Below are 16073 nucleotides of genomic sequence, written 5' to 3'. Positions count from 1 at the left end.
ATGATTTCTCCTTGTAAGCAGAGCTTCCTAGTGAACAGCATCACTTGGTGTCTCCAGGGCAGGGAGGGAAAGAGAGATGGAGAGAGAGGGGAGGGACTTAGAACCCTCTGGCTTCCCACCATGGGGGACAGGGGAGAAATGGCTTCGGGACTGAATGCCTGAGAGACGTAGGGCAGAATCGTCAAGTTTGACCCATTGTGGGTGGTCAGTTTTGGTGGGAAATGAGAGAGAAAGCAAAAGTGCTGTGAAAACCCCGATAGCATGACAGGAAAGCCTTTGCAGCCAGAAGGGTCTCCGCCATGCTGTGCCTACACACAGGGCTGCTGAAATGCAGCTGCCTCTGGGGAGGAGGGTAGCAGGCACAAGAGCAAGCCCGGACTGATGGGTGGATGAAGGCTTCTTGGCCAAGGACGCCAGGCAAGGCCAGTTTTATGAAGATGGCCAGTGTCAGCCTCTTCAGTACTGAATGGACAGGAAGACTTTGCTTCTCTGAGTGGTGCCCACCACTCCCCTGTAGCAGAAGACCTGAGAGCAATCGCCAAGTCGGGAGCTGAACCAGCTCAGTCTTTCCAACCTGACTACTGGGTTCAAAGCTATCCCCCTGTAGCAAAGAACCTGTCCGTTACCTGCTCTGCATGGGCAAATGGAGGCGTGGGGGTGGGGGGGTCAGCATGGAAAGGGGCAGCTGGTGGAGGCTGGACTTTACCCGAGCTTTGAAGCGCTGGCAGAGCAGACAGGCTCAGACTGGCTGTAATATAGAATATCTCTTTGCAATCTCCACTGCTTTGTGGCTCTCTTTCTACTGGTGCAGGAGAAATGTGACTCGGTGGCCTGCTGAAAAAGAAAGATCCGTGTTGGGAATTTCTCCCCTTGACCATGGAGGTCGGCATTGTCCTGTTGGACGTTGAAAGGGTTAATCGTCTGCTGCTCTTTCAGCTGGGTGCGGTTTCCCGCTGGCTTGAGAGGCGGGGCAGAAACGGAACAATGCCGTCTTGTTGGGCTTTGAGGAGCCTCCACAATTTAGGACCGGAGGATCAGCAGAGGGACGAAGACCCAGCATGATCCAGTGCTTTTCTTGCCAGCACCACGAAGGCGCAGTCGTCAATCTGGGACCACGCATGCATCCAGACAGCGCCCAGGACACAATGATTTCATTAATGGCAGTAACTCCAATGTGACCTGAGCCTATGAATGCCCTGCTCAGTGCTGCAGTTTAGTGTGTGACCTCCTCGCGCCCTGGCAGAGCAATAAAAGATGACATGATAAACACGCGACCTTGTCATGGCCAGGGCCTTCCTCTAACGGATGGGATAATTATCAGACTCTGCCTTCGCTTGGCTCAAAGCTTCGTTTCCAGAGTATATCGAGCCCAATTATAAACACTGTCCTAACTTGGCCATCAGGCAGTTTTTGATTTGCGAGGTCAGATCTGCTGTTTAGGGGGACATCATTCATGAAAGCTGGTATTTTATTTCAGCTTTTACCAGCATTATTTTGCTTCAGAATGACTGAGAAGGCATTAGCGTCATAGCCTGGGAGCGGCCCCGAGTTGTTCGGCGCACTGAATTGTGCCGTTCCTTCCCTTGGTCTAGTAGCAATTCCAATTTTTCCATTAAGATACAACAACTGAATAAACTGAACTCCTCTTCAATAGATTTTTTGCCAACTTTTGCTCAAACAGCCGGGGAGGGAGAGGGGGTTGATTTTTTTAAACGCTGCCTCAGGGATGGACACAACGAGGGCAGCTAATGAGCACCTCCACCAATACTCCTGGGGCCTTTTTTCCAATGTGCTCTCTTGAATAGCTGAGGTCAGCCAAAGCACTTCTGTTAACAGCTTCGAGATTTGAGACTCTCTGTCTCTGGGATTTTCCATGGAGGGAGCGACTAAATACTAGCAGCCTTGTCTCGTTACTGGGCCAGAGCCCGTGTTTTCAGTAGGGGGTTGTGAGCACTGCCCCAGTTGGCTACGAATTGCTCACGTTCTGTGGTCACCACACACGCTCCCTTCCACTCCACCCATGTGTTTGACTCATCCACCTGTTTCAGCTTGTCTTTTAGTTTCTACACTCTCTGGGATATGTTTGCCCAGTGCCAGGCGTGGTGGGGCCCAGGTTAGTTACGTTCTGGTTGCTCCTGCAGAGTTGTGTTAAAATAATTCTTCACCTTCTATGCAGGCTGCAAGGGCCTTGTGTTTATCTAGGTCTCTGCCTGCACTGGGGTGCCATGCAGTGTAGGAAGAGGTCTGGGTTTTATCCTCCTGGTGGTGGTGTCTGGTCGGGGCTTGGGGCGTTGCCTGTTTGTGAACAGTTGTTGGCTGTTTGTGAGTAATTTAATTATTTTCCCAGGTCACTGGGAAAGCGTGTGCCTGTTTCACATTGCAGAGGGTGTAGGCTACCATGGTGGCTCTCAGCCATGGGTACATGTGCACAGAACTCTTCCAGAGGGCACATTCACTCAGTGTTTCCCAACCTTTTTTATGAATTGAAAGGCGAGTCTTATTTTACGTTCCTCTAATTTTTTTTTATCTATCTTGTTTGCACAGTCATAAGTCCGATGGGAAGTTTATTGGCTATAGGTCACGTCTTCCATCTGACCGGGAACAATTAAGTTGTTTTAAACAAGTGTGTTGCCATGGCAGAAAAAACGTGTGTGTCTTTGTGTATCAGAGGGGTAACCGTGTTAGTCTGTCTGCAAAAACAACGAGAAGTTCCATGGCACTTTATAGACTAACAGATTTGTTGGAGCATAAGCTTTCGTGGGCAAAGATTATGCATGCATCTAAGACGGGGGGTCTTTTCCCACAAAAGCTTATGCTTCAGCAAATCTGTTAGTCTATCAGGTGCCACGGGACTTCTCGTTGTTTGTTTTTCATGTGAGTCATGGTCAGTGTTGAAGCTGCTGACCCTTAAGAAAGGGGTGGTGGTTGTAGGAATCGGGGTGTTGGGGAGTCCAGTCGCTCTGCCATGAGTCTGTGAAGAGAACGAGGCTATCATAGCTTTGGTTAAAACGGAGTTGCCGCATTAGTGTTAGAAATGATAGTGAAATGAGCACCTGGGGCCTGCCCTTGAGAGACAGAGGGCAGCTGCAAGGCCCAGGGTCGTGTCCTCCCCTCTATGGATGTGAGGGTTTCCAGTGACCGAAAAGGCTGCTTTTCTGTGCCCCTGCACCTAGCCGGTGATTCCAGCCTGGTACATTGTCATGTTCCATCTGCTTCACCTATGAAGTAGCTCTTTGTTGGTGACAGGCAGTGAGACTTCCGAGCACCATCGTGTGCCAGCAAGGCCTTCCCAGCACTCCGCTGCACCCATGTGGTACCTTTTCCTTCCCAAGAAGAGAGGATTGAGATATGCCCTTCCGTGGGAAGAGAGAGAGCCACTTTCAGGCAACAGCTGGAAGGAAAACGCCAGTGGTGAATGGCCGTCCTGCCTCCAGCGGGCATTCGGAGAATGTACTTCGACAAACTTTTGGAAAACAGAGAAGGCCTGGTCTGCACAGGAAAGCCACACCAGTTTAACACCAATCTCTTTTTGAACCTATTTAGTTAACTGTTTCAAATGCCCACATGAATAATTTGGTTTGGTTTAACAATGGCGCAGTTCAGTTTAGCTCATTACATGCCTACTTGGCTTCAGCCAAAGCAAATGGAGGAGGGTTCATGTGACCTTTTGCATCAGTTTAACAGATTTGTGTTTAAAATCACAATTTTAAAAAAATGAACCGAGTGCAGCATTCTCGTGAATTCCGTCCCTCCAGGTTCAGGGCAAGAGGGGTTCTTAGCCGTTCAGTTTGCAGCTAAGGAATGTTTGATACCCAGCTAGGAATGGAACCGATGGACATGCATCGAGCAATAAGTGATTCCTGTGTCTGGGTCTAGATAGACACTGGCCTTTGATGAAAGCTCAGATTCTCCTGACTCAGAAACCTGGGACTTGAAGATTCTTCAAGCGTAGCTGCTCTCCAGAGGTGCTCAGTCAGGGCTAGTGCCAAGCACAGGTGAGTATGCTTGGGTTGGTGGGATGCACACCGCAGTGATGGGTGCAGTATGGGAATCTAGCGAGTGATACTGTAAGCCGATCTCGGAGTCACTGACTCTTTCTGAGACAGTCATTCAAGAGTCCATGCCACAGTACTAACTCATGGTCATGCCCAGGGTGCACTGGTCTGGATTTGAAGCAGTGATCAGACGGAAAAAGCTCCAGACTTGTGTCTCCCAGGTGAGTTTTCTGGATTAATTTGGAGGTTACTGTTCACTTTTGAAAGGGGTAATTAGACATTCATGTGGAATATTTTAGTTTGTCTGGGGAGAAGGGTGAGGTCAACATTCAGGAGACTCCAGTTATTAAGACTACCCTGAGAAGGCTGATTTGGCCACATTTCACACCCACGTTTTTAGGTTCTGGTGTTCTCTACAAACATAAAGGATTCTACCAAAGGTTTCATTTAGTACGAGAGAAATGAATTGAAAATACTGCGTGTTTTCCAGAGTGCTGAGCTAACATGGCCAGAGCAAATTCAGAGTTGCAGGTTTTCAACTTCTTTTGATTTCAGTCAACCTGACGTGAGATGAGTAAGATAAGTATGAATTGGAAGGACTGGTAACAGTAAGCCGTCTGCAGGACCTATGTGCGAATGCACTCGCTGCTGTTCATGTTGTATGTTCAGTAAATGTGATGCATTACCTTTTCCCCTGAAAAAGATCCCGCATGCTGCTTGTAAGCATAACATCAGCAGCCTTAGAACATTAAATAGGATCGACTCCCTCGTCCGCACTGAAACTCCAGTGCAGCCAAGTCAGTGCTGAGGAAGATAATTAGCATGTTAAATGCTCTGTGCTTTAGTCAAATTATGTTTAATAATATCAAGCTATAAGGAAACAGTGGCAAAAACAGTTAACTACGTTTTCATTCTTGGTGTAGGTTTGTTTTACATAGCCTTGTCAGCTGCACAAAACCAGCGCAAGTTTCGTGTCACTTTTCAGTCCTATGTCTGCGTTATGCTTTATCCGCCATTGGCTAGCAACTGGCAGGATTGCAAACATGCTGTGACTATTTTAGGAGCCGGTGGCTTTTAGGAATGAATGATTTTCCTGTATTTTATGACTGCGATTCAAGTTGTTGGCTAACGAGGCCCGGCATTACATGCGTCTCCCAAACGCGCCCTTGTTTATGGGACTGTTCCAATCTTGTGGGACATTACGGACCGTTGTTCTGAGCCAAGTACGACTAAAACACCACAGGGGTTCTTTGCTGGCTCTGAAGTTTCAAATATTAATAAGGTATCATTTGCAAGACAAGTAGTGCAACAGGTTGCGAGCACTTTGTTATAAAACGTTTTCTCTTAGTGGAATCATATATTTTTTTAATGGAAATGCGATGTCCTTTAAATTATTGATATCCAAAAGCACAAGTCCACTGTGTGTCCACAGATACAGAAATCATTTCAAATGGGCTCTCCTCTAGCTGCTCCTCTGTCTGTTAAATTGCAGTCTTCTCCATAAATATTACATCAACCGACACACAGGGCTGATGTGGCAGCAAACCAGCATTTAACGTAATAGGCAGCAAGGGGAAGCATTCTTGCGAACGGCCCTCATTCATCTCAGTGACCCAGCCTTCCACACACAGCCTTCTAGGTGTGCTTAGCCACAAGTGACTTACTGCTTTTTCCGTGAGGTTGACAGTCCTCCTTCAGACATTTAGCTAAAAGCTCATCTAGTGAAGAGAGTGGGCATGAACCCTAGTGAGTCAGGAGACAGATTGTGGGCTGGCATTTGCTCTTCATTAGGGTAAATCCACAACCAATGGAGCTTCTCTTGCTTTATACCTCTTTCTTTTTGTTCTGCAGTTGTCCAGCGCCTTGCGCAATGGGCTCCTGGCTGCTACTGTGATAGAAACACAGGTGTGAGCGGAGTTTGCACAGGAGTTCTGCAGTCTTTCATTTCAGTGCTTCAGGGGGCGTGGCAGTGGCAGTGCGGGGTTGGCTTTGTCTTTCCAAGCTTCGTGATGGTGGCTAGTCAGGGAGAGAGAGGGAGCTTGACCTCGGTGCACTCTCTGGTTACGAGTGCTACAGCTTCTGCAGCACTTGTGTGGGAGCAGCATCACACTTCAGAGCATGTTAAGATCACAGTTTGCTGTATTTACCCGTCTGCCAACCTGAGTTTGCTCTCTCCTAGTTTGGGAGTGAGGTTTGTCCTTCAGCACACTGCTTGGCTGCTTTACGCTTCCTCACACTTGCTTAGTAAAAAGTCTCTCTCCGCCGCCTGTTCATTGGCCCTCTGTTAAAAAGGGGTCGCCGGGGCTTTTGGGGACACCCTTTCAGTTTGTCGCAAGGAAGGCCAATTTTGAGGTTTCTAGTATCCCCCCCTCCACCCCTTAATCCATGCCTTGTGTAAACATTATGGCAGGGGGAGGGGGAGGCGGTTCTGGACACGGCTGAAAGAACCAATCCTGGGCGCACATTGCTTAAACCTGGGCCGTTTACCGCCCAGGCTGGTGATTTGTTTCTGACTGAGGCAAGGCAAGGCAAGCCAGCCCCAGAAATACCTCTGCCAGCCTCACTGGCCAGCCACAGGCTGTACAAGCAAACCCACAGATTCTCTAGCTGCTTCAAAAGCCCAGATCAGCAACCCCCTTTTACTCAAGTGAGAGGTTATTAAAACCTATTTCACTAAATCCACACATTCTTCCAGACCCCAGAGGGTCCAGCCACATCCCCAGGTCAATGTACACTTGGATCTTACCCAAAACAGTATGCTGGACCAATCCTTTAGAATCTAAAATCTAAAGGTTTATTGAGAAAGGAAGCAAGGGAGGAGGAAAGAATAGGGTCAGAGAGGAAAACTGTTAGTGGTAAGTTACATACGTCAAATGAAGCTATTGATACAGGCCAGCAGTGGTGTTTGCTGATTTCTGGAAGGTCTCTGAAAACACCCCCCAGGAGGGATGGGCCCCAGTCTGCACAGGCTTAGTTCATGAGGATGGGGAACAAAGATGGTCACGGCCAGGGCCATCTTACAGCTTGCCATGTGGAGGGAAAAATTCTTTTCTTCTTCCATCAGCACTGGAGGGTCACTTGGCCAGGTGAGCTGCTGGCACTCTGCCATTGGTCACTGGGCTAGCCAGCACGTCCCAGTCCATTTCCATAAAGTGTGGCATCGCCGTCTGGGCACCTCTCCCTTAGTTTAGCCCATGTCACTTCCCATTGTGAATCTCAACACTGAAACGTTCCTAGTTCAGGTATGAAGCCAGTATCTATATACAAAGATGGTACACACATACAAGTAACATAAACAGTCTGGGGGCATTACGAGCTTCCGTTAGACACCTCACTTGGCACAAGATTTAGTGCACACTGATTACAGTGATCACAGAAATGGCTTCATAATTATTTTAAGAAATCCAGTAACATCACACCTCGGAACAGCAGCTCTAGTGAAAGGCTGTCAAAGCGCTGGACAGGAATCGAACACTCCTGTTCTTGTATGCGTGCTCTGAAAATGTTCAACTCCAGCTCTTTATAAATGCAAGAGGATTAAAGGGTGTGAAGGAGCTTACAGTGGGATGTCCAGAGAATCCACAGCAATCCTTCAAAATGTCAGCAAAACCATCCAAATAAACAATCTCTTGGGAATCTGCATCTGCTTTGATGAGAGCCCTGCTTTCTGCTATTAAACTCTCTTTACCGAGAACAAAGTGCTAGTCTGGTTAGGGAGTTGGGAACAGAAATGAAGGCAGCTTGTAGTGATGTTGCTGAGACCACAACTTTTCTCCCCTGAGCCTTTTATCTCGGTAGCAGGCACAGGGTAAGGAGAAGAGAGAATGGATGGAAAATAAAGATATTTATTCATGTCAGACAGGCTTCGTGGCTGAGAGCTGGGCACAGAATTGCATCTTGTGCTGCTAAAAGAAGAGTTGGCTGAACAGTGCCCAGCTAAGGGCACATTGGCCACTTGTTGGGAGCCCCAGGGAATAAATTGCTTTTTCCGCCGTTAGAGCAGATCACAGTCATCCCTGAAAACTACAAACCCTGAAGACTATAAATCCCAGCCTGCAGTGATCTGTCTTTTTATGTAACTAGTCTAAATGTACAATATTAACAGAGGGGTCCCTGTGTTAGTCTGTACTCCAACAGAACAAAGCAGCAGAAATGTAGCACTTTACAGGCTAACAAAATGATTTATTCAGTGGTGAGCTTTTGCGGGACAGACCCCCTTCTTCAGATCAGTTTCATTTCCAATACAGACCCTAGTCTAGATGTAGGCTTGGAATGATTAGAGTTTTATCAGTAAATGTCAGTTTCACTGTACCTACACAGCTGATGGCTGAGTGAGAAATGTTTTCCTCACTAATAACCAAAATGTACAGGAAGGCAAAGTAAGAAAAATGCTACTTAGTGTTTGTTTGAAGATTATTTCCTTTGTCTATTTTGTCACGATGTTGGCAATTTGCATTTTAATAGTTATGAAGCTTCAATTTTTTTCAATCTCAACAACCTGAAGTCATTAAATGATAAATATCTGTCACCCTTTTCTCTGATACTGCCATAACTTCCCACAACTGTGAAAATATAAAGCAATAAAAATAGAAAAAATGATGAAAAATAAACATATCTGCCAAAATTATAAAAAACCGAAAATCACGTTCTGCCAAATTTATCTGCAGGTAGGACTCTGCTACAGGTGGGAAAATAGGCGTGCTGCTTTTATAGGTTTTAATTTTGCTTCTTTATAATTTGCAAAGGAGCCTGAATGTATTTAACAACCAAAAAAATATCCGACCCGTTTGATTTGTCCTTTAGAAATATGAGGAACGTCAGTTCTGGTCTGCCCTGATTTTGTTGAAGGTAACAATGTGAGATTCCTCTGCCTGCAGTTGGAAGGGAGAAAAAATAGAGGCTTGTCTCATGAACAAGAACGTTTCTTCCAGATGCGTGTAGGACATTGGAGCTGTGCGTCGTAGTTATTCGCTTTACTGCAGTGTCTGAAGTGTCTTTCCTCTCCATCCCTTTTCCCAAGCTCCACATCTTTTCACGTCATTACAGAGCTGCCCAAAACAGTTATCTCAAATCAGGAGCCAAATCCCAGAAAAGCACAAGGTTGTTTTGAAGTGGTGGAGTTTTTTAATCTGCCTTCTGGGTTTTGAATCTATCAAGGTCCTGTTTCTTTATTTGTTTTGCAACTGCAGGATTAGCAATTTCTGTGCGTAAAGAAAAAATGTGACTCCTGGTTTTTGAAAGTGCCCCGAGTATCTCGGGAAAGTTGCAAGAATTGGCATAATCCTGCTTGTTCTCTGGCGTGCACAGACAGTGGGGCCAACAGCCACTGCATTCCCTGGGGCAAGGGGTGTGTGGCGGGGAGGGCAGCTCTGTGCCCTGGAAGGGCCAGGGCAGCCAGCCCTCAGTGCCGCCTATACTACAGCTTCGGTTCTCCAGCAGCAATTCAAAGGGAGCTAGGACGCCACACACACTCTCTCTATCTCTCTCTCTCTTCCCCCCCGCCCCCCCCCAATCGGCAGGCTTCTGCACAGAATTTTCCAAGGAGTCAATTCTTCCTGCTTTAGTGACCTTTAATTGCCAGAGCCTGTGGGCCATTTGCCCAGTGCTGCCCACTAGCTAGCCGAGCAAGTTACTGTAGCTGTCAATCAGGGATAATGAAACATTAGCTCTGGCTTCAAAGCAGGTTTTTGTGCCTCTGTCTTGTGCATGAAGCCGCAGTCCAAGCTAGCTGCAGCGTCCAGTGGAAACGGCCAATGCAACCAAGCAGTGTTGCCCAAAGCAGTTGCTGTGTGTATGTTTACCCAGTGATTGTGCCTGATGACAAATGTTCTGATATGTTCTTATTCTGCAGCATTGGCTCTCGTGTTCTGCTGATGCTTACTTACACTTTCTCCTCCCCCCCACCCCTTCCTTTTTCTGTGCTGGCAGCAAACGCTAGAGACGAACCTCACCAACCTGGTGAAGCGCAACAGTGAGCTAGAAAACCAGATGGCCAAGCTGATCCAGATCTGCCAACAGGTGGAGGTACGTGGGAAGGATGCTTCCGAGAGCGCGGGTCTGTGCTGGCTGAGACGTGCGTGTGGGGATGGGAAAGGCGTGATGGCAGAACCCTGAATGGTGCAGAGGGGTAATGTGAGCTGCTGATGCGAGGGCAGCGGGGTGACATTTGGAAGGAGATCACACAGGGAAAAGCCCTGGCAGTGAGATAGATGAGGCGGCAGAACCATATCCATGGTGGAACCCCATTGCCTGACTCATTTAACTGTAGGCTGGACAGACTGCTGGTGAATACACTAGGTCAGTGTTTCCCAAAGTAATTTGGCCATAGAACACTTCTGGGCTTGGAATATATTGGTGGAACACAGACATGCTGGTGCAGGGGTTTCAGACCTGAAAAGTGCCAGATGTAATGTTCAAAAGTTGTGTTTAGAGTTAGTTTTTTTGATGCTTTTTATTTACAAAGAACAAAAAATAACGAGAGACCATCATCTGAGTGAACAACTGTCTTTCTGACAGGAGGACAATTAGCAACCCTATAATTAAGTATATAAGTATAAATATTAAAAGTTAAGTACAACCTCAAAACAAAACATCAATCTAGCAGCCAAAAGAAGGATGGTTAGTGTCAGTCTTTTGTACAAAAATAGAAAGGACAATATTGTTCAGAAAGGACTATCCTTCCATAAAGCTTGAAAAACATTTTTATGAAAAAAAAAAAATGCAAAACAAATTAGGTATGGAAAAATATTTTTAAATTTTGTGGTTGTATAAATTTGTAATTTTTCCAAAAACTACTGGAAAATAAAAATAAGTACCATCTGACAGGTTTTTTTGTTTGTTTGTTTTTTTAAATGAGAAGAATGTTTATGCATCTCTGTTTCGGCACGAGTCACATAATAACTATGCTGTTACGAATATTAACATACCTCCAATCTAAACGCTATTCAGATATCGTAGTATTTTTGATACACACACAATTTTGTATCTGATATTTTAGAAGGAAAAATATCACTAGCATCAGAATTTTTTCACGGAACACCCTTTCACATTGCACGAAACACCAGTGCTGCACAGAACACGGTTTGGGAAGCTCTGTGCGAGGGTACGATGAGCAAAGTGAACGGCTGTGTTCCGTCTAACCGAACTGGGCCTGTGCAGCCTGAGCGCTCTGGGTGTCATGTTTGGAATTCAGATGCTGCGGCGTGGACGCAGCCTGGCCTGCGCTGCATGGGGGTGGTTGTGGTGGCTGTGCTGCTAACTGGTGAGTGAACCCTGGTAATGGGCCTCCGGAGGCTGCTGCTGAGGGCCGCAGGGTGACCAGCAGGAGGTGATCTCTTGGGGGAAGCTCTGGCAGACTCAAGCCGGTGCTGTATTGGGATAGATCACTTTGGAAGTGGGTCCCAAACTTTTACCCAACTGACCCCCCTTCGCTGCCTTTTGTCTCTGTCTGTGCCCCAGCAGAGGGACAAGGCTGGCGGGGATAGAGGGGCATCCCCATCTGTACTCATCCGGCACTGGCAGCTCCTGTACCACAGTGCGCAGCCCAATGCCCCATCCCCGGCTCATGGGGTCTGAGCACCACTCAGGTTCGGCCTGGTAACCGCTCACGCTAGCTGGGTGAAGGGTATGTTTGTCTCGGTCAGGCTGGGGTCCGGCGCAGGATTAACTGGCTTTGGATGTGGCAACTCATCTGGAGCCTCCCCACAACTCCCTGTTTAGGAAAGACCAAATTAGGGTATTGCCTTGCCTTCCCGTGGCCTTGAGAAGGACCCACTTGGCCTGAACCATGGACGCGGTTTGAGTCTCCTCTTTGTAGGCCAGGCTGGGACCACTTGCCATTCTGAAAGTCATCTGCCACTTCCCATTAGAATGACTCTTTCCGGCTGCTCAGACGTTACCTCTGAACCATTCAGGCTGAAATTTTCCATGACGAGCGTCTGCTGGGTTTTTTTGGAAAATTTCAGCCAGTGTAATTGGCCCGTCTCTGAGAAGCGGGTAAGGGAGCAGTAGGCTTTGTTAAAAAAATATCCTATGGTTTTAACTTTGAGCACTTGTAATCCCCCATGCTTTGGAGCAGGAACTTGACATTTGGTGACCTTTGTGTCAGGGATGTGCTTTCTGCTGGTCCCAGGAAAATCTGCCCAAATTTGACCAAATTAGAAGCCTTTGGGGGAAAGAAATCTCAATTCTCATAGGCTCAGTTGAAACTTGCAAGGACCTCTTAGCTTAATTCCCCCAGAGATTTAAACTAATTCTGCCCGCTGCTTGTGCCGTTCCAGGGATGCAGGGGCTGAGGAGGGTTTTCCCAGTGATGAGGAGGAAGGGGTGTTAAACTGGGGCTGGGACTTGGGCTTTGGGGAAGATTGGACCAGTTGGGCAGGTGGTTATCTAGTGCAATCCCCCGCCCTCATGGCAGGGCCAACCCCACCTAGCCCAGCACTGACAGGTGTGTGTCTGACCTGCTCTTTCACATCTCCAATGAGGGAGATACCACAGCCTCCTTAAGCATTTGATTCCAGTGCTTAACCACCCAGACTGTTAGTTCCTATGGGTGGTGCACATCCACTCTTTACCTTGGTGCACCTAACAAAATTCATTCTGTGCTTAGATGGAAAAAGTTGAGAGGGAACATTGTGCACAACTACTTATGTGTTTGTTTGTTTAGTTAGTTAGTTAGTTAAAATACTTTTATCCCGCCTCTCTATTTCAAATATTAGAGGTGGCTTACAAAATTTTTTAAAAATATAAGCACATGTAAAAAGATCTTAAAACACAGAACTCTAAAAGGACATAAAACCAACTAAAACATGTCAAAAGGAGGATCTCACACACAAACTCCAACACCAGTTAAAGCCCAAGTAAAAAGGAACGAGGGGTCCTGTGGCATCATAGAGACTAACAGAAATGTATGAGCATAAGCTTTCGTGGGCAAAGACCCACTTCGTCAGATGCCGGTCAAGTAAAAAGGGAGGCTTTAACCTGGTGCCGAAACAATGCTAATGTTGGTGCCATGCAGATATCCCGGGGAAGAGAATTCCACGGCCTGGGGGCAAAGGCTCTGTGTTGATAACTTTATCTCCCTAAGTGGGGGAACAGCGAGCAGAGCCTCCCCAGCTCACCTCAATCCCCAGGCGGGCTCAATGGGAAAAGACGGTCCTTTACATACTGTGGACCCAACCCACTGAGGGCTTTGAGTCATGACCAGTATCTTAAATTGTGCCTGGAGACACACCGGAAGCCAGTGCAGCTGCCGGGGCGTTGGCATAACGTGCTCTGCATGACGAGTGTTAGTTAAAACTTGGGCAGCTGCATTCTGGACCAGCCGAAGTTTCCAAAGACTCTTCAAAGGCAGTCCCATATAGTGTGCACTGAAATAATCCAGTTGAGATGTGACAAGAGCGTGGATCGCTGTGGCCATGTCGTGCGTGTTCAGGAAGGGTCACAGCTGGTGGATCAGACGGAGCTGCCCAAAAGCACTCAGAGCCACTGAAGAAATTTGATTTTCAAATGTTGAAAAAGGTCCAAGAGGACTCCCAAGCTATGTACCTGTTCTTTCAGGGGAAGAGTAACCCGTCTAAAACGGGTACCATGCCACATGACCTCAGTCCTATCTGGAGTCAGCTTCAGCTTCTTAGACTTCATCCAGTCCATCACTGCTTCCAGACATGGGTTTAGATCAGTTACCACCATACCTGGTTCTGGTGTCACAGGGACATAAAATTGGTTATCGTCTGCATATTAGCGGCACCATCCTCCAAAACGCCTTACGACTTCTCCCAGTAGCTTCTTGTATATGTTAAACTGCATAGAGGACAATATGGAATATCATCTGTGCATACCTCTTGAAATGCTGTGCAGATCAGGAAGATGTAAGCTCTAGAACCTTACATTGTAGTTTTTTATGGACAAAGATGTGGAAAGAGGTATGCTGGGAGCAGGGAGTTTGTTGGGCTGCGAGGAGTTGTTGACAGAGCAGTGAATCCTTTCCCAGCTGGTGACAGCTGGCCTCAGGGTCGCACAAGGAACTTAGGAATTTGGCAGTGGGGTCAAATGGGGAATTGCTGGGCAAAGTGGCTGGAATGGAGGAAGGCCGGAACTAGGACAGGCTGGGACAGAGATCAGCCTTTGACGTGGTAGGCAAGGAGAATGGTGGTGGCCCAGAAGCATGGAAAAGACAGGACTAGTCCAGGGACAGCCTGGGGGAGAAGGGACAGAAGGGTCCAAGCCTGGGGGAAAGGGGCAGAGTTTTAGTGCACTAAACCGTTTCCATGCAAACCTGACATGGAATCCAAGATTCCTAAGTCTTCACATTCCTGTCCACAATACCTGTGCAACCCTCCAGCAGAGCTTCTGGCTCACCCCGCTCTAGTGGTTGGCGCACATAGAGAATCACAACCTCTCCCATTCAGCAACATGCGTAATTGAGCATGATTTGAGTTAGCTGGACAACCATTTATCCTGGGCGTGGCCAAGTTTCCTGCAGTCCTGTAAAGTTTGTTTCCAGCCACGAGTCCTGGCTCTCAGTGTTCTGTGCTGTTATTTAGCTGTAACTTACCCCTCAATGTCTTCTAGGAGCCCAATGAGCTGTGGGAGTGTTGGTAATGCTGCCAGACAATGTTGACTTCCCGTGGTCTGGCAGATTCTCTTGTTCTGTGTTGGTCAGTTCCCGAGGGTGGCGGACTGGAGAGGTTCAACCTGTATGGGTATCGGTTAGTTCTAGTTCAAGTGGCGGACTTTTGTGCTGTGGATCTAAAGGTTCCAACCCTGCTGATGAACCCCAGGGGTGTGGTTTTTTTCATGGCTCTTTTAAAAACAGCCTGAGAAATTTATACTCCCATCTACCTTAACAGGTCGTTTTTTGTAGTTGCAAAGTGACGTACTCCCAAGTTAGGAAGTGTCAGAGCTAGGGCAACCTTAACTCTGCTCCCTTTGCATGGGAATCACGATGCCATCTTTATTTACACGGTCAGGCGCTGCTTTCTCCACAGGTTGGCAGCGTCATTTAGTGCCTGGGATGTCCCTGTCCTAGGGATGAATCGGGGTGTGCAGTGAAGGCGGCTTTTGTCGTTTGTCGCAGAAGTTGGCTAGCGCGTAGCGAATGAGGCAGGAGGTTGCAGGAAGAGAGGGAATGTCTGGTGGTGAAGGCAACTGGATTCTATCCCTGTCTTTGCCACCGAGTTCCTGTGCAATTCTGTGCCAGTCACGTCAGCCAAACGTCTCCCAAGGGGTCCCTACGAGTGTGTTCCTCATGCCTGACTTGAGACCCTGGGGCCTGCTTTGCAGAAGCACCGCGTGTTCGCAGCTCTGGCTGAAGTCGGCGTGAGCTGGAGCTTTGAGCATACAATGTCCTGCATAATGCTAGATGAGCTTAAAAATCCAGCCCTAGATTCCTGTGTGTCCCCGGCCTTGAATGGAGACTTTTAGTCAGTGGTTCAGTCCGCCATCTGCAAGGAGCAGAGTTAGTAAATAGTTGTGAATCCCTTGGATAAGGTAATGACGAGGGCCGTCAGAAATTAATAATTTTGTCTCCAGGGTGCAGTTTGAAGAGCATGCAAAAAATAAAGCACAAGCAACCCCTTGAAGAGTGTGGATCCTGTGAGCTATCGCATGGCTGTCTGTGGAGGGAGCATCGGATATTGTGTGCACTGGACGAGGCAGGAGTCAGAGTCAGGTGGGGAAAAAAAGTGGTCATGTAGTCAAAGGCTGTGTGATCCTACGTATGCACGAGGGAGCTGGATCACAGCTGCACAGGAACCCTTCATGCTGGCATGCCTCCGCTTCTGCACGCTGCACTTTGCAACCTAGGTAGTGTTCTCTTGCTGTGCTCTTACTACGTCGGGACACTAGGGCGTACGCGGGGTGTTAAAGATGGTGGAAGACAGCGCGCAGGGCGAAACACGAGAGAGATGAAAGCAAATGAATATGTGCACCTTGGCGAGGCAGGGACAGTGGGTGAATGATGATAACTGAAACGGGGATGACACCCAGGGGTGGAGGTTGAAGCTGGTGCAGTGGGTGGAGGGTAGGCAGGACCAGTGGCCTGGAATTAAAGCAAGGTGGGTTTCGATTGGAGTCAGT

General features: G+C 47.7%; 1 protein-coding gene across 1 annotated transcript in view; it reads left to right on the top strand.

The window, feature by feature from the left end:
- Nucleotides 1–16073, top strand: part of MID2 (midline 2) — a 205704-nt gene that overhangs the window by 115880 nt on the left and 73751 nt on the right. Inside the window, exon 3 of the mRNA XM_075007991.1 lies at nt 9924–10019. Within this exon, the coding sequence (XP_074864092.1) occupies nt 9924–10019 (96 nt within the window). The remainder of the gene's footprint in view (nt 1–9923; nt 10020–16073) is intronic.

The sequence above is a fragment of the Carettochelys insculpta genome, chromosome 13 (assembly GCF_033958435.1).
Source record: "Carettochelys insculpta isolate YL-2023 chromosome 13, ASM3395843v1, whole genome shotgun sequence".
Classification (NCBI taxonomy): Eukaryota; Metazoa; Chordata; order Testudines; family Carettochelyidae; genus Carettochelys; species Carettochelys insculpta.
The sequence above is the reverse complement of the archived record's forward strand: the minus strand, read 5'-3'. Positions and strand labels throughout refer to the sequence as shown.